Consider the following 24,785-nt stretch of genomic DNA (forward strand, 5'->3'; position numbering starts at 1 on the left):
ATTAGAGGAGTGAAAGGAGAGAGAGAACTTGTCTAGAGAAGTAGGAAGATAGAGGAAAATATTTAGTTGAAAGAGCTGACAGAGAATGTGGAAGTGAAAATAGTGGTAATTGTGGAAGGTGGAGGAGAAGATAGAGATCTGGAATCTGTTGGGGAAAATGTTGCAGAGCAACATCTCTGAAGGGGGATGTATGATGGAGATTTTGAGAAACGTTGCTTATGCTTACAAATTCTAATTTTTATCAGTCTTCAAGTGATATAAGATTGGAATCCTCTTTAATTATCATTGGCAGCTGTAATGTGCTTTTAAAACTGAATTCATGCAGACAGTGGCCATATGGGACCCTAGCTGATAGTTTGAATGTATTTGTTAGTAGGAATTGATCAGGTAGGAAAAGTTAAAGGCAACTCATGCAGCAAAAAAAAAAAAGCAAAGAACAGTCCAGAGGCTCAGAAGAGTTTGTGCCATTGTAGACCAGCAAGGAATCTGAACTGACTGCAGCACCCAGTACCTGGAAATGATGGCAGGGAACGAGGCTGCCAGGTGGATTGGATCAGATGAGCCTTGATAAAGTTTGGAGTTTATTATCCAATCAATGGGAACCACCGTGGGTTTAGAGGAAGAGAGAGACATGATCAGATCTTTGTTTTAGGTAGAGAGTCCTACTGGCAGAGCCCCATCTGCCCCACAGCTTCAGTTGGGATTCCCTGGGTTTCTACTCCTGTGGGAGACACAGCTCCAGATAGCTGCATATGCTTCACTCCTGGTAGAGCTTCTGCTGTAGGACCCTGGCCACTTTCCTAGCCAGGAGAGACCATGACTGAGAACCCGAAACAGAAGTGAAGGACCCCAAACCTAGAATTTACAGCCAACCCGAAACAGGGAGCACTCACATCCCTCTATCTTAGTTCCACTCTGACTCTCCTTTTTACTACCCCAAAGTCACAGGAACCACAAAAAGAACTCCCCACAGTTCTGGTGGAACATTTTGACAAGGCCTCCTTCCCTTTCCCTGTCATGGTCAAAGATATGGCAAAGGGATTTTTATCTTGAGAAGATTTGATGTGTAATGAGTTCTCTGACCTTGGCCACAGCATGTGAGAGGTCTGACAACACCTGCCCAAGTGGGCTGCCCAAGGCCCTGGGGAATGTGACAAGTGTGGAGCTGGATGCAGGCCCTGCAGATGGATTCCGGTACAATGCCCTGTGCAGCTCTTCTCCTGCCATGGAAATAACGAGGTCCTTCTCAGCTCAGCATTTCAAGGGCTTAGTAGATGTGTCCTAGCAAGTCAGGCATTCTCTGAATTCATCTAACCCCAAACGCTATGTATGTAGTTTCCAATCCAAATCTCACTTGTCTCTTTCTGCAATATCCCACTTAATAGAATGACTTTTACAATGATTCTACTCCTTCATCCATCACCTTTCTCACCACTCATAACTTTCCCAGTGCCACACTTTGTAATGAAGAACTAACACTGTCCTCAGTGCTTAGCTCTGAAACCTGGCACCACCCCACTCCTAAAGAGCCTTGGAAGTCTGTGGCCCATGAGCACCTGTGGATGCTGAACACCACCCATGGGAGCAGTACAAGAGGCTCTGGGGCATCCTGGGCCTCAGCAAGAATACAGCTGTTCAGATGTTGCCCTCGCTGAACATGCAGCCAAGTTAAGGCAAGATGAGATAAACTGGACCCTGGCTTGAGGTAATTATTGAGAGGTGAGAATCCAGTCCATTGGAGCCTTGATGGATGCAACAGGTAGATGGGCCAATGGTTTAATTAACATGCATTTGTTTGATTCTGACTGTACATTAATTAGGTGGGGCTTCCCAAGTGGCGCAATGGTAAAGAATCTGCCTGGCAATGTGGAGGTGCAAAACATGCATGTTTGATCCCTGGGTTGGGAAGATCCCCTGGAGAAGGAAATGGCAACCCACTCCAGTACTCTTCCCTGGAGAATTCCATGGAAAAAAAGTCTGGCGGGCTACTGTCCATGGGATCACAAAGAGTCAGACATAACTGAGCAACTGAGCATGCACGCACACACATATATTAGGTAATGTCACTTCAATTATCCCATCTAATACTTACAACAAAAATTTAAAGTAGGTTTTACTCTCCCCACTTGTCAGGAAGCAAATTGAGGTTAGGAGTCATGTGACAAGGTATTCAGGATCTTGAACCTGGAAGGAGAAGAGCTTATCTTCAAGCACAACAGTGTCTGCTCAGAGCCCATGCTGCTTCTACTCACCACTCATTAGGTGGTGGGGACCCAGGTCCAGGCCCCCCTCCTCTCCAGGGTGGCTTTGGCACAGCAGTGAAGAGGAAGACCTGTGCAGGACTCACTGCAGGACTTACTAGGAGCTGACTGTTCATTGTTAGGTACCCAGCAGTGGAACAGGTCTGTAGCTTCGCAGGAAGCCCTGAGCTGAGTCATGGGTTTGTTTCTTGCCTTGTTACAGGTCTGGCTGTGTTACAGCAGTTGCAGCTTGCTAAGCATCATGAGGAATCCTTTGAAAATCTAAGACAGCCAGAGTCTCCACCTCCTATAGCACAGTCAAAATCGTTACAAGAAAGGGAAAAAGAGAAAGGAAGGTATGAGGGAAGGAAGGCAGAAAGGTGAAAAGAAAGGAAATGTGAAAGAGAGCTTCTTTAACCTCACCTCCCGCATCACTGTATCCATATTCCTTTAAAGTAATGAGAATGAGCTTGCTAAGGATAATGATGACCCTTATCAAAGTAAAGAAGACAGTACTTGAATATATTAGTTTAGAGAGGATCAGTCATTAATTCCATAGAAATTAGAAATCTTCAGTGGGAAATGGTCCATTTTTATCCTATACCTGCTCTGACTCCACTCCCAGGTCCTTGAGAGGGAAATTTAGCTTTTAGCCTTACCTGCGCAATATACAGCCTTGACGTACTTCTTTCCTGATTTGGAACCAGTCTGTTGTTCCATGTCCAGTCCTAACTGTTGCTTCATGACCTGCATAGAGATTTCTCAAGAAGCAGGTCAGGTGGTCTGGTATTCCCATCTCTTTCAGAATTTTCCACAGTTTATTGTGACCCACACAGTCAAAGGCTTTGGCATAGTCAATAAAGCAGAGTTTATTGACTAGAGGAGTTTAGCATTGCTGTTTTTAAAAAATGAGACACTAGAGCTTTAAAAAGGAGTGTGAAGTCACAGTAAGCTCCCAGACCCTCTACCAGGAGTTCCTGGGCTTTTTCTTCAGAAGTGTCAATAAATATGACTTAGATTCAAGGAATATTATTGTCCTGTATCTCTTTGGTCAAGGTTACACCTTACCAGCACCTATCCCTGTATTTCAGGAGCTATTTCCAGAAATAAGGGAATAGCTATAAGTTGGAAAGTAGCCCCAAGCAATGCAGGATACCCTGGTTTGATTACTGGGTTGGGAAGATCCACTGGAGAAGGAATAGGCTACCCATTCCAGTATTCTGGCCTTGGTGAATTCTATACAGTCCATGGGGTCGCAAAGAGTCAGACACAACTGAGCAACTTTCACTTTCACTTGGAAAAAGAAGCTAAAGAAACAGAATATCCCAGACTGCTGATCACAGCAGCTGATTCTGCTGGCAAGGGACCACTGATACAGGATATAAAATTGCAACAACTGGGAAGTGAGTGTGATGAGCCTTCCAGGGCCCCCAAATCCTAGAACAGAGATTCCTAATCTTTTTGGTGGCGAGCACCCCAAGTAGTTATGTAATGTTTAAAAAGTTGATACCTTCAATTGCCAAAGAAATTTGGGTAATGAGTGGCTCTGGAATAAAGTGCTGACTTGTTTAAATTGCCACTATGATGGATCTTGGGGAAAAGAGGAACAAGGTTCAAGACCTTGCCAAATTGATATATATAATAGAAATCCTCATTAGCAGTTTCTTTTGGAAAAGTTTGTGAAATATGGAAAACTATTATTGACAAAGTTACTCACTTATGATTCCCATGATCCTGGAGATGTGTGTTTCTGAAACACATACCCTTCTAACAACATTTGCTTGACTTCTTTTTGGGTTTGCCTTTAATCTTTTAAGGAAGTAAAGGAGACTTTCTGTCTAGGCCCATGGGAGTCACAGAAGATAACAGGAAGGCGCTCAGGAAGCCATATTAGTGGGCCCATATGGATATCTATCTGACATCATGAATTTTCCGTGCTATCTTTTCTTGCTCTTAAATTGTCTACAAGAAAAAGCTCCCAGGATCTTGATGGCTCAAATCTCTTATTCCAGGCTCCTTGATTTCATAAGCATGAAGACCTATGACTTCCATGGTAGCTGGGACAGATGTACAGGTACAAAAGTCTCCTGTATGTAGGAACCAAGGATTGATATGACATGGGCTATTTCAACTGTGTAAGAAAGAGAAGACTCAAATATGCCGAAAGAAGATGAGGAAGGGATTTGGAGCCTTAGTTGTGGGAAAACAGGCTTTCTCTTTGGGGGACAATTAGCTAGACTTTGTTAATCATGTGGGACAAACAATGGTGATGAATAATGTCTGTTCTGCTTCTGCAGGGATATGCTGTGAAGTACTGGAGAGACAATGGCATCCCTTTGGAGAAACTCATCATGGAGTTCACCACCTATGGGAGGACCTTCCGGCTCAGCACTTCTGACACCTCAGTCTGTGCCCCAGTCTCTGGAGCAGGGTCATCTGGTCCTTACACACATGAGGCTGGCTTCTGGGCTTACTATGAGGTAACCACCATGGCTAATTCAGGCTAAAATGCCCTGGGGAAAATTCAACCCTCCAAGTCATCTTGCTATTCTTATATTCTTGAGATTTTATACCCTGGCTTTCACAGGTCTGTGGAAAGGAAGGTTGATGGCTGTGGAATACTTTTCACTTAAAAAAACTATCTGAATTGTCTTTTGGTGTTTTGAAGTGTATGGTACCATCTTTCCCACAGTCCAAAGCTATACTGAATTTCATTGCTGCTGCTGCTGCTGCTAAGTCGCTTCAGTCGTCACATCCATGTAAATAGGTGGAGAAGGATTTCAACAGACTAGCCTGGAGAGGGCAAATATTATGATTTCTCCACCAACCTGAATTGAATGAATTTACTCAAAATTTACGCTGAAAATACACAGAATGATTAGCAGTGTTCATTACTCAAGTGTTTGTGGAAGAATGATCTCAGCATGCGTGGTCATGCTTACCATTTCTCAATCTCTCCTATGTACAGAATTAAAATTTCACTTGCTTGCTGCCTGTTTTCATAGAGATTTGTGTTCATTTTATGAAACAAAATCACTTTTGAGATACATATGTGAAATTAATGTAGATATTTCACAATGTCCCCTTTTCCATCCCCTTCCCATTTCTTACTATTTTTCTTCCAGTTAAAGTCCTTTCTCCTCCAACACATGACATAATCTGACATGTTCAGTGTTGCCTTCCTCATTCCTCCATAGAGCTGTACATTCCTAAGTAAAGCCACAATTGAAGACCAAAAAGTCCTATATGCTTATAAAAATACTGAGTGGTTTGGTTGTGACAATATTAAGAGCTGTAGATATGTTATGAACAATGTAAAAAAAAATACAATTCTAGCTTTGAATCCTAAGCTTATCAGGAGCCCATTTCACCAAGATCTATGGTTTGAAAGTTTTAAATATTCACAGAGTGGGGTACACAGGAGGCAGTGTCTAGATAAGTACTTTGAATGCAGCTTCTATGAGGTCTGACCTTGGCACACCTAGAGTAACTTGTGAGACTTCAGGACATCACTAAAATGGGGAGAGGAGGGTAGCCAATTCACTGACCTCCCTGGGAAGTGCTTCTCGTACTTCAGTCCAGGCCCAAGGAGTCAGTAGATGAGTTTAATTCCTTTTGTGACCCCAGTGCTTGCCACTCTGCCTGATTTGCATGGTAGGAACTCAGCATGATGATGACTGACAGACTAAATAGATGATGTAATGGGAAAGGGGGGTTTTTGACTTGGTTTTACATGAATCTAGGACAGGCTATCAAATTGGGACATTCCCACTCCACACCAGGGAACTCGGACACTTGGAAGAGCTCCTTTTCAGGTATTGTATTCTTCAACTCTGTTCTCTATATTTTCTCTTTGTTAAAAAACTTCTTGTTACTTCTCACTCTGTGCATCCATTCTTTTCCCAAGTTCTTGGATCTATTTTATAATCATTACTTTGAACTCTTTCTCAGGTACACTGGCTCTTTCTACTTCGTTTAGTTGTTCTGGGGTTTTATCTGATTTCAAGTGAAGCCTATTTCTCTGTCATCTCATTTTGTCTAAACTATTTGTATTTTTATGTAGGCGTAATGTTAGTTATTAGTTATATTTCTCAGCCTTGGAGAAGTGGCTCTCTGTAGGGTATGTTTTATGTAACCTAGGAGTACACTCCCCATTCATCTCCCAAGGACTAGGGACCAGTGGTTGCCAGTAGCAGGAGCTCCGCCCATGGCAAAGGTCATGAGGAAGGAGGCTGGGCATACGCAAAGGTGGGACTGAGCCTCAGGAGTCCCCCTGGAAATTCTTGAGCATCTACCCCCAAAGCCAGAGTCTGCCTACTTTCTGCTTTGTGCTCTCACCTACACCTCTGACTTTACGGGGGGGGGGGGGGGGGGGAGTGCGCGGCGGCTGTCCCCCACTACCTCTCTCTGAAAAAAGAGTTAACTTACAGCTCCAGTTAATAAAGTTCCTGGGTGTGATAGTGTTTCAACCTACAAACTCCTTTGGAAGTCCTCTAGCCTGCCTGAATAGGTTTTTCCAGCCACATATGATTGCTCAGAGCCTCCCAACTGTGAGAGGCATGAGATGTTCTAAACTGTCTGAATACAGATTCCTTTGAACAGTTAAAAGATTGATTAGAAATTGTATTGGTGAAGGGTTTTTCACTTGTTGGGCCAATGTTTGCTGCTAAGTCTCCATATCCCTTACCTGCTGTGTCCCTGGCAGTGTTTGTAACCTTGGACCCTTGAGTTAATTCTTTTACTTGTTATAGCCCACCACACCTTTGCCCTGTAGGAATTCAATTTTATCTAATGCTTTTGGAGGGTGGCGCTTGACTAATCACCTTTAGAGAAAAATAAGTTTTCTGAAGAAAGGGTCTTAAAATGTTAACAGGCCTCCGGGCCAGAAGATGATGCAAATCACCTAAACTTTTGCATATGATAAGTTTGCAGGAAGAAAGCCTGGCTTACTGCATGACTCTACCCCTTCCCCCATTATCCTCTATGCATAACTTAAGGTATAAAAACTACTTTGGAAAATAAAGTGCGGGCCTTGTTCACCGAAACTGGGTCTCCCCATGTCGTCCTTTCTCTCACCTTCTGGCTGAATTATTCAGCCTCTTTTCTCCACTGAATTTCCTCACTGAGCTATCCTTATTTAACCACTCTTTATATCCTTAATTAACATTTAATTAAGCAGTTGTTTCCTGATCCTCGCCGATGCCGTCCCCGCTTCGAATTCCCTGGATCCATCAGGGCTGGACCCTGGCAAGTGGTCTCAGGGTAAGTTCTTACCTGTTTACAGACTGAGTTCCTCAGGCTGCAGGATTATAGTTTTCTGCCTTATGATGCTTGCCCTCTGGTGGGTGAGGCTAGACTAGAGGTTTGTCAGGCTTCTTGGTTTGTCTGGCCCCTGGAGGAGCCAGTGTCTGCCCAGTGGTGAGTGGAGCTGGAGGTCTTGGTCCTCCAGCAGGCAGGGCCATGTCAAGGGACATGTTTAAAGGTGGCTGTGGGCTCAGGAACTCTTTTGACAGGCTGTCTGGTGATGGATGGGGCTGCATCCCCACCCAGTTTGTTGTTTGACCTGAGACATCCCAGCTCTGGAGCCTAGAGTCTGTTGGATGGGGCCAGGTCTTGCTGCTAATGACCCAAGCAAGATGTCTACCTCCAGTCAGAGTTCATGCAGATGACCCTCCCCCCAATATTTTTACCACCAATATCTTTGTCCCCAGGATGAGCCACCACTCTCCTCACCTTCTGAGGAGACCCTCAAAACCCCAACAGATAGGTCTTTCTCAGGCTTCTATGAAGTTACTGCTTTTGCCCTGAGTGTTGGTGTGCATGAAATTTTGTGTGTAGCTTTTAAGAGTGGAGTCTCTATTTCCTCCAGTTCTGTGAAGCTGGAGTTCCATTAAGCCCCACTGGCCTTCAAAGTCAAAGGGTCTGGAGGCTGTTCTTCTCGATGTCCAATATGAGGGTGACATGGAGCTCAGAACTTTCACACCTGTGGAAGAACTTCTGTCATATTATTCTTCAGTTTGTGAGATCACAAGTGCACCCCTCCTAGTGTCTCATTGTGGTTACTTCTTTCTGTCTTTGGATGCAGGATATTTTTTGGCAGGTTCCAGTCTTTTTTTAATCAATAGTTGTTTAGCAGTGAGTTGTGATTTTGGTGTGCTTGTGAGAAGAGGTGAGCTCACGAAGTTTTTTCTACTCTGCCACCTTGTCTAGGAATTGGAAGAGCCCCTAAAACATTTACTCTGCCTTAAGTATCCTCTACATCTAGCAAGCCCAAATACAAAGTCAAGCAAGCCATCCAAATCCTTGATATGTATAGACCAACAATCTCCTATCACCAGGACTAGCAGTAGAAAACATAAAACTCATTCCTGGGACTTATAGCTAGAGGGCGGGGATGCACAAGTATAATATTTCAGTAAAATGAAGCCACTCTACTGAGCACTCAGTTAGGAAACCCTCGGACCCTTCTACATTTTTACAGAACAAACCAGCACGTGGAGGGAGCACCCTCTGTACAATGAGTCTTTATGCAGTCATATAGTAATTATGAGCCCTTTGCCCCTCCCTGCGCCCCATGATGGCAGACAGGAGGGTCAGAGCAATGCAGAAGGACAAGAGCAGCTCTGTCCTCAGTCCTGCAGAGTCTGTGGTCAGGAGGAGCATGTGAAGGTAGTCACAGCTTTTCAGTTGTAGTACAAGCTTAGGTAGGCCAAACGGTTCCGATGCGTTCTAAAGTCCTTGTCTGTGGACAGCTGCAATGAAAAATACTGTCAAAGTCAATATTCACATGAGAACTCCCTGCCTCTGTTCTTCCTGGATGTGTGAAATAGACCTGTATTGTTGGAGCTGTTTTAGCCTACCTGAGCCCCAACCACACAGTAACCTAACCTAGTGAATCTCTCAACATTGCTCTGTATATCTACTCTTTGTCATCTTTTTCTGGAATATATAATGCTAGGAATTATTTTCTACTTGGCAAATCATCAAGTATAGCTGGTAAATGTCTTGAAAACAAAGATTATATGTTTAATTCTTGAATGTTACCTGTAGGCCCTAGCACAATGATGTTAGTACATTTGGCATTTAATAAACACTTGCAGAATTAATACAAAGTTCCACCAGGGGGGAAAAGGACACCTCTGGAATTATTACAAGTGACACGGGCTGACCGTTTATTATGCTACAGGTCTGGTGTTATAATATCTCAATCTTTACAACTTCATCAGATCAAGTCTAGTTTATATCCATTTTAAAGATAAGCAAATTGAGGCTTAGAAAAGTTAGAGGATACATAGCAAACAAATATGGAACTAGTGTTTGAACCCAGGCAGTCTGTTCCTAAAATCCATGTTCTTGCCAGAATGATCCACTGCACCTTGATGATCTAATACTAAGTGATGTGATGGGAAGAGCACTGGCTTAGAAGTCACACAATCTATATTCTAGCTGAGAAACTTCAACAAGCCATTTAATCGAAGCCTCAGTTTGGACTTCCCTGGTAGCACAGCTGGTCAAGAATCTGCCTGCAATGTGGGAGACCTGGGTTTGATCCTTGGGTTGAGAAGAGCCCCTGGAGGAGTGCGTGGCAACCCACTCCAATATTCTAGTCTGGAGAATTCCCACAGACAGAGGAGCCTGGCAGGCTGCAGTCCATGGGGTTGCAGAGTCAAATGTGAAAGTGTTAGTCACTTCAGTCGTGTCTATTTGCGACCCCATGGTCTGTAGCCTGCCAGGTTCCTCTGTTCATGGGATTCTCCAGGCGAGAATACTGGAGTGGGTTGCCATGGCCTTCTCCAAAAGAGTCGGATGCAATTGAGTGACTAAGCACAGCACAGCACAATCCTCAGTTTCCTTCTCAATCATAGAGGATAATTATCTCAGACTACCACTAAAATTATTTGAGGACTAAATAAGAAACTGTGACTTATGTTCAGTCACATACACCTCTAGAAATCTAGTGAAATTGTGTAACTCTTCAAAATTTCCCATAAGTATATATTACACAAAATTGTGCAAGTACTTTCAGGGGATCAAGGATTTCTTGAAGTTTATTCACAAACCCCTGGTTAAGAATCACTGATACATGTGGAAGAATTAGGTAAAGGCTCCACAGAAGTCCAATCGTATTACCTCAGTTTTCAGGGTTCTTTTCTGTAGACATGGAACCTGAGCCCAGTCTGGAGATCCAAATTTCATTGGCCAGGTGACTTTCTGGGGTTCCTTTTTCTCTAGTTTATATGTGCCAGGGCTAGAAATAAAAATATAAAACCTTATGTTGAAGAGTTAGTGACCACCACAATTCTAGTTTGGAGAAATCCCACAGACAGAGGAGCCTGGCAGGCTACAGTCCATGGGGTCGCAAAGAGGTGGATGTGAAAGTGTTAGTCACTTCAGTCGTGTCTGACTCTCTGTGACCTCATGGACTGTAGCCTGTCAGATTCTTCTGTCCATGGGATTCTCCAGGCAGGAATACTGGAGTGGGTTGTAGTGACCACAAACTTCATCAGTACTACCTGTGTACCTGAACTAGTCCTAACTCTTTTGGAAAAGGCAACAGACTGATTAGATCTTAATGTCAGGCAAGTGTAGGGTGCCTTTGCCTGCTAATGTGTTTCTAAATAGGTGTTAGTGTTCAAGATTTTTAGTCCTGACATTTCAGTGAAAGTAAAAATCAACTCTAGTTTAAACTATTTCTGCAACCTCACTCTTCTTAACCGAGAAACCAAGAGATCCCAGCAGTGGTGGATGATAATAGAGATTTGCCACAGTGATGCTAATCAGTACACATGATGTGAAATTTCTCAACAACAGGGTATTTTGTCTTGCTTTTGTTCATATCATTTTGTCTTTTGGTGTAGACACTTAACTGTGGAAATAAGATGTAGAGTGGACATGGGAAACAAGCTTCATCATCTCCACTTCTTTACTAGAACCTTAAGAAAGTTATATTTTCTCTCTGATCCTTGGAATTCTCACTAGTAAAAGAAAGACCTTGACCACGCCCTATAATTTTCAATGGCTTCCTAAAGCACTGAGACCGCCTCCCTTGGTCTATGAGGTTTATGGACTCTAGCCCTTATTCCTCCTCTGTTCTCATTTTCTCTTTGCCCACTATACTGTAGTCACACTAGCCTTCTTTCTTTTTTCTGCACACCTCCCAACTACAGCCTTTGTACTTGCAGTTCCTTCTGCCTGGGAAGCTCTCGGCCTAGATCTTCACAGGGTCAGTTCCGTCTTGTCATTGTGCTTTCAGATGAAGTGTCATTTCCCAGAAAGACCAATCCTTGCCAAAGTAGATTCCAGCCATCACTCCATATCACATCATCTTTGTAAAAAATATTACTATTTTTATTTACTTATTTATTTTAGGCTGTACTGGGTCTTTGTTGGTTCACAAGCTTTCTCTCTAGGTTCAAGGAGCAGGGGCTACTCTCCAGTTGCAGTATGTGGGCTTCTCATTGCGGCAGCGCCTCTTGCTGTGAAGTGCCGGCTTCACTAGTTGTGGCTCCCAGGCTCTAGAGAACAGGCTCAGTAGTTGTGGTGCATGGGCTTAGTTGCTCCAAGGCATGCCAGATCTTTCCAGATCAGGGATCCAACCCATTTCTCCTGCATTTCCAGGCAGATTCTTTACCACTAAGTCACCAGGGAAGCCCCCTGCCTATTATATCATCTTGTTTGGTGTTATTCAGCACTCCACCAGGTCACCATACTTCCTGGTGGCCCTGTGGTAGCTCCAGCTCATGGCTACTATCTTGGTATAATTATTAATAATGCCCGCTTTAAAGTCTAAGAAGTGTCATGTGCTGACTAATAAATTATATGGTCACTATCACCACTGATTATTTTCTTGTTTATTTGCTTCTCATCTGTCTGGACTCTAGAATGTAAGCTCCAAGAAATGATGATGGGTGTAATGCAAAATCTTTGGAACCTACACGACTTCTTGGCCTTTTATAAATATTTATTGAATGAATCACCACACTCTACTATTTTATAATTCTAGAGACCTGGAAGGCAAGAGTTGAATCTTTAAAGATAGATGGTTTCTTATTTACAGGGCGTGGTTGGGATGTAGCCCCTTTTTGTACTTCCTTTCCTATGGCTCTTTGTTGAAGTGCACCAGAAGAAGGGGCACATACCCAGGATAACAAGGGTCCTTTGAGTATGTCCGAAAGCGAGGTGACAAGGTATTAAATGGAGCAAAATTTGGTTTGTGTGTTTGCTCCTGAAGATTGACTGTCTGGTACATGCCTGGGTAAGGTGTCACATCCTGTTTCCAAGAAAAAGATCAATATGTCAGAGGGTGATGTATATATATGTAAAGACTTTTAAGTAGAAAAAACAAAGTCATCCTCCCCCTCTTCATGTATCAGCTATGGTTTAACTATCTCAAGCTATAGAATTAGGCCCACAGTAGGTTGAAAACCAAGATAAGAGTATTGTTCAGCTACCTAAAGGTACCTAATGTTTTGGCTATAGAAATAAACCTATGGGGGCAGACAGTCAAGGTAACCTATTGTAGCTACTATCCCCACCATCCCACCATCCCACCATCCCACCATCCCACTCAAATTTTCTTTTGGAGCCAGTATCCCTCTCCCTCAGCTTAAGTGTCAAGAAAATGTCCAACAAGAGATTAGAAACCTATACTGAAGACTTGAAATCCAATCACACAAAAAGGTTAAGAAGTTAGAACTGGTTTTTTAACTGATAAGATATTATACAATATATTACATATAATTATATGATGCATATAAACAAAGCTTCCAGTATTTTATGAGCAGGTGTCTCAGGACTGAAGCTCTGCCTTGGTACCATTTCTTCTGAGAATTATTTTCCACTCTCCCAGGACACTCACACACACATTTCCCACATTAACACCCAAGTTTTCATGTAGACTCCTTAGTAGCTTTTGTCCAGATGACTTTCATCTTGAATTACAGGACATACTTTAGGTAACCTCCAACTGTGCTCCTCAATGAAAATACATGCAGCAACATGGATCCCACTGAAATCTAAGCACGTTCAGCCATTTCTAACCTTGTTCTTTGGCTTAAACCTCACAGCTGTTCTGGTTCCAAAACCATATCCTTTTACACTGGTTGGGATCTTAGCGAGGTTGTATGCCAAGTCTTTACTCTTCATGTGTTATGTAGAAAACAAACAAAGACAAAACATGCATAGAGAACATTATAGTTATTAAAACAGAGTGATCTCAGAGTATCCCTGAATCTTCTCTGCTCAAGTTGCCCTTTCTTTCTTGATTCCTCTGAATCAAGACCAAACAATTACATATGTAACACAGGCTTCTCTACAAAGAAATGTGGCTGGATAGGTAGAGTGAATGACATTTGAATCCAGTGAATCCACTATTCTGAGCCCCACAGAGCTGAATCAGCTTTATATGGTTTCAACTGAATCTGATTATGATTTTATAAACTACCTACCAGCACAGACACAGTAGGTTTGGACTAAGAGGAAATGTTTAGTCACCGGCCTTTGTAGGTATGAATGATGAAGGAACACTTACTGGGGATGGCATGAGGCCAAGACTTGCATTTAGTGGGGATGGCAAAGGTGAGTAATGGCCCTTTACTTTCTGATATTGGCCCTGACAGCTGGTTGCAGACAGAGGACCAGAGAGCACTTTCTCATGCCGGGACCCGGAAGGTCACAAATCGCCCAGGGCTTTTCTTCCAGAAAACTTGGGTATCCTTGGATAGTCTGGGAACTGACACCCACCTGAGGTAAGGTGAATACTCACTTCTTCTGCTATATAACATCCAGGCCCTCTGTGGGGCACTCCCCTAATAGGGAGAAACTTGTTCCCCAACAAGTCTGAGGGATAGAAGTGAGGAAAGATCTTCCTATGTTGACATGTTCCAAAGGAGTAGTTAACCAGCGTCTCTGGAGAACGAGAAAGAGGAGAAACTCCACATGAAGGAAGTCCCTGTGGTCCAAATGAGGGTGGGGGCAGGGGCGGTGTGGGGAAGGGTGGCCGAGACCTGAGCAGACTGCACTCTTAACGAAACCGTGACCAATCCAAGGAGACAGGCAAGCCACATTTCCCTCCTTTCCCGCTTGGTCTTTCCCAGTCTCCCCATCTTCCTTCTGTCTCTACTCTGACTCAGCCGTCCTCACCTGCTTTGCTGAAGCACATCTCGCCAGTGCCTCTAGGGCGAGCGTTTTGAACCGCGTTGCCTAGGGAACAAACAGGCTAGCAGACAACCCCAGCTCTGGTGCGCCTGCGTGGCAAGGGGGCCTGCCACGGAGCCACGTCGGGCCACGTTGGGTGGGAACCTGCACCGCTAGGGCCAGGAGCCCAGGAAGGTGTGAACTAACAAAAACAAAATAAGTGTATGTGTACCAAAGAAATGAGGGACATAAGAAGGTTGAGGAGTTACTTCAGATTTAGGCATATTGATGAAGCATGAAAATCTAATGTGGCATATGTTCCTAGATTGGATCTTGAATGAGATAAGAAAGCTACGTTGTTGGGAAAGTTATTTAGAGGTTTTTTTTTTCTACTTAGCCAGTCACTGAAAAGACACTGAATTATTATTCAACGTATTTTTTTATGACTGTGTAAGACATTTATTCAAGTTATTCAACAGATATTTATTAGTGTCCAAATAATGGTAAAAATTTAACCATACTGGACCATGTGCTACTTAGATCGTTTTGGAGATTTATCTTTGTCTCCTAAGAACTTAATTTCCAATGTTTTCTCACTGGAGGCAGAATGATGGATTTTACCAGCCAGCCCAACTCCCCCTGTCTTTTTCTGGAAGCTTTCCCCACCTAGTTTTCTGGACTGTTAGTAGGACAACAATAATGCCAGAATAAAGCTAAATGGCCTGTTAGTTAAACCCTCTAAAGATGTGGACTTTCCTTTTACAGAAATAATTTTGTTAGTTTAGTGACAATAGACTAATTGGATCCTAGAAGTGAATTGCTGTCCTGGTGTAAACCAAGCTTGTTTCACTCAGCCTCCTCCCTACCACCAACAGGTGCTGTTGAATTGTGGGAGCTGGATGAGAACACACCACTCGTCAGCAAGTTTTGCAAGTATGAGGTTTGTTCAAAATTATTATATTTACATAAACCTTTCTTTCAGTAAGTCACACACTTAGTGCTTCTATGCATTCTGAGGAAGCTTTAGAGCATCTAAGGAGAGCCAACAAACACGGAAGAAGCTGAGAGAATTTATATACAATCACCCTTTGCAGGGAGTTTCTTAGGGTTAAACTCTGGGTCACACTGAACATTATTAGAACCACTTGTGCAGAAACTGGTTTTGTTTGGATAAAGGGTAAGCAAGCTCTAGTCTCAATTTTGAGTTGAAGTTTCCCTAGAGCATCAGCAACCTATATAGATCAATTTTGGGAAAACAAAATAAGCAGAACAGTCTTGGACCCAAAACACATTGTTTTGTTGTGTTCTCCATCAAAAATGGGCATCTATGGAATTTTTCATCTTCATTATATGGTCACAAGACTCATTCAATCCAGAAAGACTCAAGCAGGCACAGAGATGGGGAGAGAAATTTAACTTATTTTAAGTTACAGAGGCATATGACACATAATCCATGATCCTAAAATCTTTTGTCATCTTGTGTAAGGTTAGTACCCTCCTCAACTTATTGTGGAAAATTTCCTCATCTTGTATGTGATATGCCATAGTTTCAATATATAATATATCATCAAAATCCAAAAGATCATCTGATCTCTATTCCTGCCCTGCAAATATGTGTTAATATACAATATTTGTTTTTTTCTCTTTCTAACTTACTTCGTTCTAACAGTAAAAGAGTGACAGTCTCTAGGCCCATTCAGGTATCTACAAGTGAAGCAATTTCATTCTTTTTAATGGGAGATTGGGATTGACATATATACTTTACCATGTGTAAAATAGATAGCTGGTGGGTATCTGCTATACAGTACAGGGAGCTCAGCTTGGTGCTCTGTGATGACCTAGATGGGTGGCATGGGAATGGTGGAAGAAAAGTCCAAGAGAGAGGGGATATACAGAGGAGCCAGGCGGCCTACAGTCCATAGGGTCATGCAGAGTCAGACATGACTGAAGCGACTTAGTACAACACAACACATAGCTGATCACTTTGTTGTACAGCAGAAACTAACACAACATCGTAAAGCAACTATACTCCAGTAAAAAATAAATGAAAGGAAGAGTAGACAGAGTTTACACCAACCTTTTAGCTTTCTGGTGGGAGCCCAGCCACTGCCACTTGTTACAAGTTCCCTCAGTAAATAGAGTCATATTTCAATATCACCATAATGTTGAGGGTCAGATTCTAGTAAAGCATTTTACTTTGGGAGGCACCATGTTATATGCATTAGGAACTTCAGTTTCAAGATAAAATTTTCCACTCCAATAGTAACTTTTATCTGGGATCTCAGCTGAAAAAATGAAACTTGTTTAGATCAGAAAATGTGCTTTACATGTACAAGCAAATCGGCTTCAGGTTCTGCCAGATCTTTTTTTTTTTTTTTAATTTTTTTAAATTTAATTTTATTTATTTTAATTAGAGGCTACTTACTTTACAATATTGTATTGGTTTTGCCATATATCAACATGAATCTGCCACGGGTGTACACATGTTCCCAATCCTGAACTCCCCTCCCACCACCCTCCCCATACCATCCCTCTGGGTCATCCCAGTGCACCAGCCCCAAGCTTCCTGTATCCTGCATCGAACCTGGACTGGCAATTAATTTCTTATATGATATTATACATGTTTCAATGCCATTCTCCCAAATCATTCCCCCCTCCCTGTCCCACAGAGCCCAATCTTTAACAAGCACTTTGTCTCTCACAAAAGCCCTCTGATTAGGTCAGAAACTGCCTGATGTACAGGCCTGTGACCATTATTCAATGTCAACTTGCCTGGCAGTGTTAGCATAAATTCTACATTTGACCTTGGCACCTGAGACGCAGACTCCGCCCAGCACCATCCCTGGGCCCAGTAGATTCCTCATAGCAAGACCAATTTGGGTTTCATTTGTATAGTTATTTTTACAAATTATAGTAAGATGTAATATACAAATTACCATTTTAATCATTTTTAAGTTGGCAATTAGGTGGCATTAAGTACTTTCACATTATTGTACAACATCAGCACCATCCATCATCCCAAAATGGAACTCTGTAATCATTAAACAACAACTCTCTCCTCCCGGATCTTGGCAACCAACCTAGTACTTTCAGGTTTGTGGGTTTGACTATTCTAGGTACCTCATATGAGTAGAATCACATTGTGTTTGTCCTATGTGACTGGATTGTCATTTGATTTTATAAGGTGTTGCCTTGCTCCTCAAAGTGTGGGGCCAGCAGCATTGGTATCACCTGGAACTTGTGAGAAGGGCAGAATGTTCAGATCTCTTAAATCATAATTTATACTTTCGTGGTGACTAGTGCCTGTTGAAAGTTGAGAAACACTGACTTTGATTATCCTTGGAGAATTCTAACTGGCTCAGGAACCAGGCAGGGAAGTGTCCAGCCATTCACAAGTGAGCCACTCTGATGTGTCAGGAGCTTTTGGGGATTGGGATGTGTGGTAGTGAGCAAGACAGATGTGGTCAGCCCAGCCTCCAGCAGCTTAGTCTAGAGAGAAAGAGATCAGATCAGATCAGATCAGTCGCTCAGTCATGTCCAACTCTTCGCGACCCCATGAATCGCAGCATGCCAGGCCTCCCTGTCCATCACCAACTCCCGGAGTTCACTGAGACTCAAGTCCATCGAGTCAGTGATGCCACCCAGCCATCTCATCCTCTGTCGTCCCCTTCTCCTCTTGCCCCCAATCCCTCCCAGCATCAGAGTCTTTTTTCCAATGAGTCAGCTCTTCACATGAGGTGGCCATACTGGAGTTTCAGCTTTAGCATCATTCCTTCCAAAGAAATCCCAGGGCTGATCTCCTTCAGAATGGACTGGTTGGATCTCCTTGCAGTCCAAGGGACTCTCAAGAGTCTTTTCCAACACCACAGTTCAAAAGCATCAATTCTTCAGCACTCAGCCTTCTTTGCAGTCCAACTCTCACATCCATACATGACCACAGGAAAAACAGCCTTGACTAGATGAACCTTTGTTGGCAAAGTAATGTCTCTGCTTTTGAATATGCTATCTAGGTTGGTCATAACTTTCCTTCCAAGGAGTAAGTGTCTTTTAATTTCATGGCTGCAGTTACCATCTGTAGTGATTTTGGAGCCCCCCAAAATAAAGTCTGACACTGTTTCCACTGTTTCCCCATCTATTTCCCATGAAGTGATGGGACCGGATGCCATGATCTTCGTTTTCTGAATGCTGAGCTTTAAGCCAACTTTTTCACTCTCCACTTTCACTTTCATCAAGAGGCTTTTGAGTTCCTCTTCACTTTCTGCCATAAGGGTGGTGTCATCTGCATATCTGAGGTTATTGATATTTCTCCCGGCAATCTTGATTCCAGCTTGTGTTTCTTCCAGTCTAGCGTTTCTCATGATGTACTCTGCATATAAGTTAAATAAACAGGGTGACAATATACAGCCTTGACGAACTCCTTTTCCTATTTGGAACCAGTCTGTTGTTCCATGTCCAGTTCTAACTGTTGCTTCCTGACCTGCATACAGGTTTCTCAAGAGGCAGGTCAGGTGGTCTGGTATTCCCATCTCTTTCCGAATTTTCCACAGTTGATTGTGATCCACACAGTCAAAGGCTTTGGCATAGTCAATAAAACAGAAATAGATGTTTTTCTGGAACTCTCTTGCTTTTTCCATGATCCAGCGGATGTTGGCAATTTGATCTCTGGTTCCTCTGCCTTTTTGAAAACCAGCTTGAACATCAGGAAGTTCACGGTTCACATATTGCTGAAGCCTGGCTTGGAGAATTTTGAGCATTACTTTACTAGCGTGTGAGATGAGTGCAATTGTGTGGTAGTTTGAGCATTCTTTGGCATTGCCTTTCTTTGGGATTGGAATGAAAACTGACCTTTTCCAGTCCTATGGCCACTGCTGAGTTTTCCAAATTTGCTGGCATATTGAGTGCAGCACTTTCACAGCATCATCTTTCAGGATTTGGAATAGCTCAACTGGAATTCCATCATCTCCACTAGTTTTGTTCATAGTGATGCTTTCTAAGGCCCACTTGACTTCACATTCCAGGATGTCTGGCTCTAGGTCAGTGATCACACCATCGTGATTATCTGGGTCATGAAGATCTTTTTTGTACAGTTCTTCTGTGTATTCTTGCCATCTCTTCTTAATATCTTCTGCTTCTGTTAGGTCCATACCATTTCTGTCCTTTATCAAACTCATCTTTGCATGAAATGTTCCTTTGGTATCTCTGATTTTCTTGAAGAGATCTCTAGTCTTTCCCATTCTGTTGTTTTCCTCTATTTCTTTGCATTGATCACTGAGGAAGGCTTTCTTATCTCTTCTTGCTATTCTTTGGAACTCTGCATTCAGATGTTTATATCTTTCCTTTTCTCCTTTGCTTTTCGCTTCTCTTCTTTTCACAGCTATTTGTAAGGCCTCCCCAGACAGCCATTTTGCTTTTTTGCATTTCTTTTCCATGGGGATGGTCTTGACCCCTGTCTCCTGTACAATTTCACGAACCTCATTCCATAGTTCATCAGGCACTCTATCTATCAGATCTAGGCCCTTAAATCTATTTCTCACTTCCACTGTATAATCATAAGGGATTTGATTTAGGTCATACCTGAATGGCCTAGTGGTTTTCCCTACTTTCTTCAATTTAAGTCTGAGTTTGGCAATAAGGAGTTCATGATCTGAGCCACAGTCAGCTCCTGGTCTTGTTTTTGCTGACTGTATAGAGCTTCTCCATCTTTGGCTGCAAAGAATATAATCAATCTGATTTCGGTGTTGACCATCTGGTGATGTCCATGTATAGAATCTTCTCTTGTGTTGTTGGAAGAGGGTGTTTGTTATGACCAGTGAGATAGGTTGGAATTATTGTTTTAGTGCTGGCCAAAAGAAATGAAGACCGTTAGAAAATGGAGAAATCGTAGCCAGTAATGAAGATGTGGTAAATCTTCGCTGATGAAGTGACATTTGGATTGAGTCCTAAAGGTTGAATGTGGAGTAGCTGATTCTTTGGGCTGAGGAAGAATTTCAGATGGAAGTGGCAGTGTGAACAGAGTCCTGCTGTGGAGGGAGCTCAGAGCTCCCTAGAGAAGGAGGTCACTGCTGCTGCTGCTGCTGCTAAGTCGCTTCAGTTGTGTCCGACTCTGTGCGACCCCATAGACGGCAGCCCACCAGGCTCCCCCATCCCTGAGATTCTCCAGGCAAGAACACTGGAGTGGGTTGTCATTTCCTTCTCCAATGCATGAAAGTGAAAAGTGAAAGTGAAGTCATGTCCGACTCTTAGCGACCTCATGGACTGCAGCCTGCCAGGCTCCTCCATCCATGGGATTTTCCAGTCAAGAGTACTGGAGTGGGTTGCCATTGCCTTCTCCGGTAGGTCACTGCAGCTAGGGTTAAATGGAGGTGGGGGTGCAGGATAAAAGATGAGGCTAGTTGCTGCTTGCAGTGGTGCTATGAGTTATGGTGAGGATCTCAAAACAGTCAAGTAACCTGTTCAGTTCAGTTCAGTTCAGTTGCTCAGTCATGTCCGACTCTTTGCAACTCCATGGACTGCAATATGCCAGGCCTCCCTGTCCATCACCAACTCCCGGAGTTCACTGAGACTCAAGTCCATTGAGTCAGTGATGCCATCCAACCATCTCATCCTCTGTCGTCCCCTTCTCCTCCCACCTTCAATCTTTCCCAGCATCGGGGTCTTTTCAAATGAGTCAGCTCTTCGCATCAGGTGGCCAAAGTATTGAAGTTTCAGCCTCAACATCATTCCTTCCAGTGAATACCCAGGACTGATCTCCTTTAGGATGGACTGGTTGGATCTCCTTGCAGTTCAAGGGAAGCTCAAGAGTCTTCTCCAACACCACAGTTCAAAAGCATCAGTTCTTCGGCACTCAGCTTTCTTTATAGTCCAACTCTCACATCCATACATGACCACTGGAAAAACCATAGCCTTGACTAGATGGACCTTTGTTGGCAAAGTAATGTCTCTGCTTTTTAATATGCTGTCTAGGTTGGTCATAACCTTCCTTCCAAGGAGTAAGTGTATTTTAATTTCATGGCTGCAGTCACCATCTGCAGTGATTTTGGAGCCCCCAAAAATAAAGTCTGACACTGTTTCCACTGTTTCCCCATCTATTTCCCATTAAGTGATGGGACCAGATGCCATGATCTTCGTTTTTTGAATGTTGAGCTTTTAGCCAACTTTTTCACTCTCCTCTTTCACTTTCATCAAGAGGCTCATTAGTTCTTCACTTTCTGCCATAAGGGTGGTATCATCTGCATATCTGAGGTTATTGATATTTCTCCTGGCAATCTTGATTCCAGTTTGTGCTTCCTCTAGCCCAGCCTTTCTCATGATGTACTCTGCATATAAGTTAACAGGATGACAATATACAGCCTTGACATACTCCTTTCCCTATTTGGAACCAGTCTGTTGTTCCATGTCTGGTTCTAACTGTTGCTTCCTGACCTGCATACAGATTTCTCAAAAGGCAGGTCAGGTGGTCTGGTATTCTCATCTCTTTCAAAATTTTCCAGTTTATTGTGATCCACACAGTCAAAGGCTTTGGCACAGTCAATAAAGCAGAAATAAATGTTTTTCTCTGGAACTCTCTTGCTTTTTCAATGATCTAGCAGATGTTGGCAATTTGATCTCTGGTTCTTCTGCCTTTTCTAAATCCAGCTTTAACATCTGGAAGTTCAAGGTTGACATACTGTTGAAGCCTGGCTTGGAGAATTTTGAGCATTACTTTACTAGCATATGAAATGAGTGCAGTTGTGTGGTAGTTTGAAGATTCTTTGGCATTGCCTTTCTTTGGGATTGGAATGAAAACTGACCTTTTCCAGTCCCGTGGCCACTGCTGAGTTTTCCAAATGTGCTGGCATATTGACTGCAGCACTTTCACAGCATCATCTTTTAGGATTTGAGATAGCTCAACTGGAATTCCATCACCTCCACTAGCTTTGTTCATAGTGATGCTTCCTAAGGCCCACTTGACTTCATATTCCAGGATGTCTGGCTCTAGGTGAGTGACCTGTTGGGTATGCTTTTGAAATGGATTTCAGTGCTGGACTTTGGAAGCGAGACTGTGAAAACTTAAAGGATACTAGGTTTTTGTTTTTTTCCTTTAACATGAGCTGCTAAGGTGTAGGCAGCTAAATTAGGCTTGGTAATTTGGCTACTCCCATCTGGAACTTAAATCTGGAGGCAGAGCTGCAAAGATTCAAGGAATGGGTATATGACAATGATGAAGACAGCTCAGTAGCAGCAGCACCAGTGCCATCATTGGAACTTCCTAACCAGACTTCCCATGGCAGGACTCTGGCAGTATCTTTTATAAATAGTCTTTCTTGCCTCCTGTCTGTGTTTTAAGACTATTCCACAACATGTCCATTGATTCCACATTGCTTTACAGGCTTTCCTTTGATTTTCTGTTTGGATATATTTAGCCAGAATTGCTGTCTGTTGTTTGCATCCACACTACCCTGATAATGACTGTCTTGGTCAGTGCTGAAAATGTTGCATGTTCCATACAGTTGGAAGTGAAGTAGAAGCTGTTGTCAGAATGATGGGAAACTTTCTGTGACCTCATCATTGTCATCAGGAATAACAGCCCCTCTTTGTTGGTTTCTATTAGGGGCATTTTCCTTCTTGTTCTGACACTGCTCTGCTGACTCCAGCCCCTACCCTCCCAATATTCTTTCTGGGGCCCATCCACTCTTATGGATGTGCTGCCAGAGAGGCTAGTTAGTGTTAGTTGCTCAGTCGTGTCTGACTCTTTGTAACCCCATGGACTGTAACACCATAGACTGTAGCCTGCCAGGCTCCTCTGTCCATGGGATTCTCCAGGCAAGAATACTGTAATGGGTTGCCATTTCCTCCCCCAGGGGATCTTAACAACCCAGGGATCAAACCTGGGTCTTGCACATTGCAGGAAGATTCTTTAACACCTGAAACACCAGATAAGGACTTAGTAATAGTGTAGCAGGTCCAGTTGGCTGTATAACATCTATCCTCCTTCCTTCCTCCCTCCATCTTTACTGATAGGACTTTGGTTTTGTTCATCCACAGGTAGTCATGTCCTTCAGAGAAGAAACATATCAAGAACTTGAGTCCTGGATGATTCTGCTGAACACCTGAATTAAGAAATGCTGATTAAGCCACCTCTTCTGGATTTCTTGTAATGAACGTTAATAAGTTTTTATTTTAGTTAAATTGCTTCTAGTTGAGTTTTCTATTGCACCTAACAAATACAAGTAGTTAATAGTGCATGATATTTTTGAGTACTTAGCCTTTAAAGTAAGACTTTTAATAATCTAAACACTCTGTAAGATAATTATAAATATATTAATGTTATAGATGGGAAAACAGGCTCATGAATATTAAGCAACATGATCCAAGGTTATACAATCTATCAGTCAGCATCCTAAGGAAAATAGATAGTACAGTCAAGATAATTTGAGGGGGATTTATTTGCAAAGAGACTACAAAGATTAGTGTTGTAGGGGAACCACAGGGTTAGTCCATGAAGCCAGGGCTAGAACAGTGGAGCTGGTACAGGGAGAGGTTTCTAGAAGCTGGAAGAAGAGAGAGTCAGGTATAGCAGTCCTCCTTGAGAGGAGCAGTGACCCTTGATGGAGGGATGTAGTCACCTTGATGTGACTTCATAGGGAGAGATCAGGGGAGTAAACACCCTGACCTCATTCTCCTCCTTACTGTACCCTTCTTTCAAGCAGAGCCTACTGAGCTATTGGATGTAGTCCAAACAGACTTCCAGGGTCAGAGAGAAAGGTGGAGAAGAATGGGGAGGTAGAGGGACAACTGGAAAATATTTGTTACAATCCACCCTGCTTGCCTCTAGTGTCCTCTCTTGCCTGAAATGCAGGTAAAATTTCATGTCCTCAACACAGGAGATGCCCGAAGTTCCCTCAACTACTTATCATCATGGGACAGTGTTCATTTGTTCATAATCGCCTTAAACTAAACAGCTATCCAAAAACAGATGAACTAGCAGGAGGGAAATGGGAAGGTAAACACAAGTAATGTAAAATATACCTGTTACAACCCCTGTTTCTGTAACAATGCCAGTTGCTTCTTTCTAAGCCAGAGTGTACTCTTAGCTGTGTATTTTCCTATCTCATGCATTCCAAACACAGACTACTTAATTGTACTGGGGCTAAAAAGGTAAATTAATCATGTATCCTCACTAAAAGAGCTCACTTTGCAATAGATGAAACAGTTTTTTAGGGGGGTGGTCCTAAGATGGCAGAGGAATAGAATTGGGAGACCACTTTCTCCCCCCCAAATTCATTGACAGAACATATAAACACTGAGCAAATTCCACAAAACAACTTCTGAATGCTGGCAGAGGACATCAGGCATCCAGAAAGTCAGCCCATTGTCTTCAAAAAGAGGTAGGACAAAATATAAAAGATAAAAAGAGAGACAAAAGAGTTA

The 24,785-nt window shown here is 42.8% G+C and overlaps 1 protein-coding gene and 1 long non-coding RNA gene across 3 annotated transcripts; one reads left to right on the forward strand and one right to left on the reverse strand.

Annotated features, from left to right (window-relative positions):
* The first annotated feature begins 7,273 nt into the window (after window positions 1–7,273).
* On the forward strand, window positions 7,274–23,589 carry LOC129654969 (uncharacterized). Its single transcript, XR_008715685.1, has 4 exons — window positions 7,274–7,502; window positions 13,859–13,987; window positions 15,251–15,315; window positions 23,400–23,589. It is a non-coding gene; the product is annotated as an uncharacterized LOC129654969 (long non-coding RNA).
* Window positions 8,924–14,400, reverse strand: LOC129654967 (protein pitchfork). Of its 2 annotated transcripts, XM_055584761.1 has the most exons (6): window positions 14,382–14,400; window positions 14,001–14,147; window positions 13,281–13,372; window positions 12,380–12,510; window positions 10,371–10,488; window positions 8,924–8,992 (listed from the first exon to the last, which is right to left on the reverse strand). In XM_055584761.1, exons 1-6 carry the CDS (start codon window positions 14,398–14,400, stop codon window positions 8,924–8,926), a joined length of 576 nt encoding a protein of 191 aa, XP_055440736.1. The 2 variants fall into 2 exon arrangements, with proteins under 2 accessions (XP_055440736.1, XP_055440737.1); XM_055584762.1 differs by lacking the exon at window positions 13,281–13,372 and having other exon boundaries at window positions 14,005–14,147.
* Window positions 23,590–24,785: the final 1,196 nt, after the last annotated feature.

This window comes from Bubalus kerabau, chromosome 6 (genome assembly GCF_029407905.1).
Source record: "Bubalus kerabau isolate K-KA32 ecotype Philippines breed swamp buffalo chromosome 6, PCC_UOA_SB_1v2, whole genome shotgun sequence".
Taxonomy (NCBI): Eukaryota; Metazoa; Chordata; class Mammalia; order Artiodactyla; family Bovidae; genus Bubalus; species Bubalus kerabau.

Excerpts from the sequence above, each read along its gene's own strand:
- LOC129654967 (XM_055584761.1), bottom strand. Across the intron at positions 13,373-14,000 it reads TTATATAGCAGAAGAAGTGA|ACTTGGCATACAACCTCGCT; the intron begins GTATTCACCTTA and ends TGAAGAGTAAAG. Across the intron at positions 10,489-12,379 it reads AAGGACCCTTGTTATCCTGG|CCCTGGCACATATAAACTAG; the intron begins GTATGTGCCCCT and ends TTTTATTTCTAG.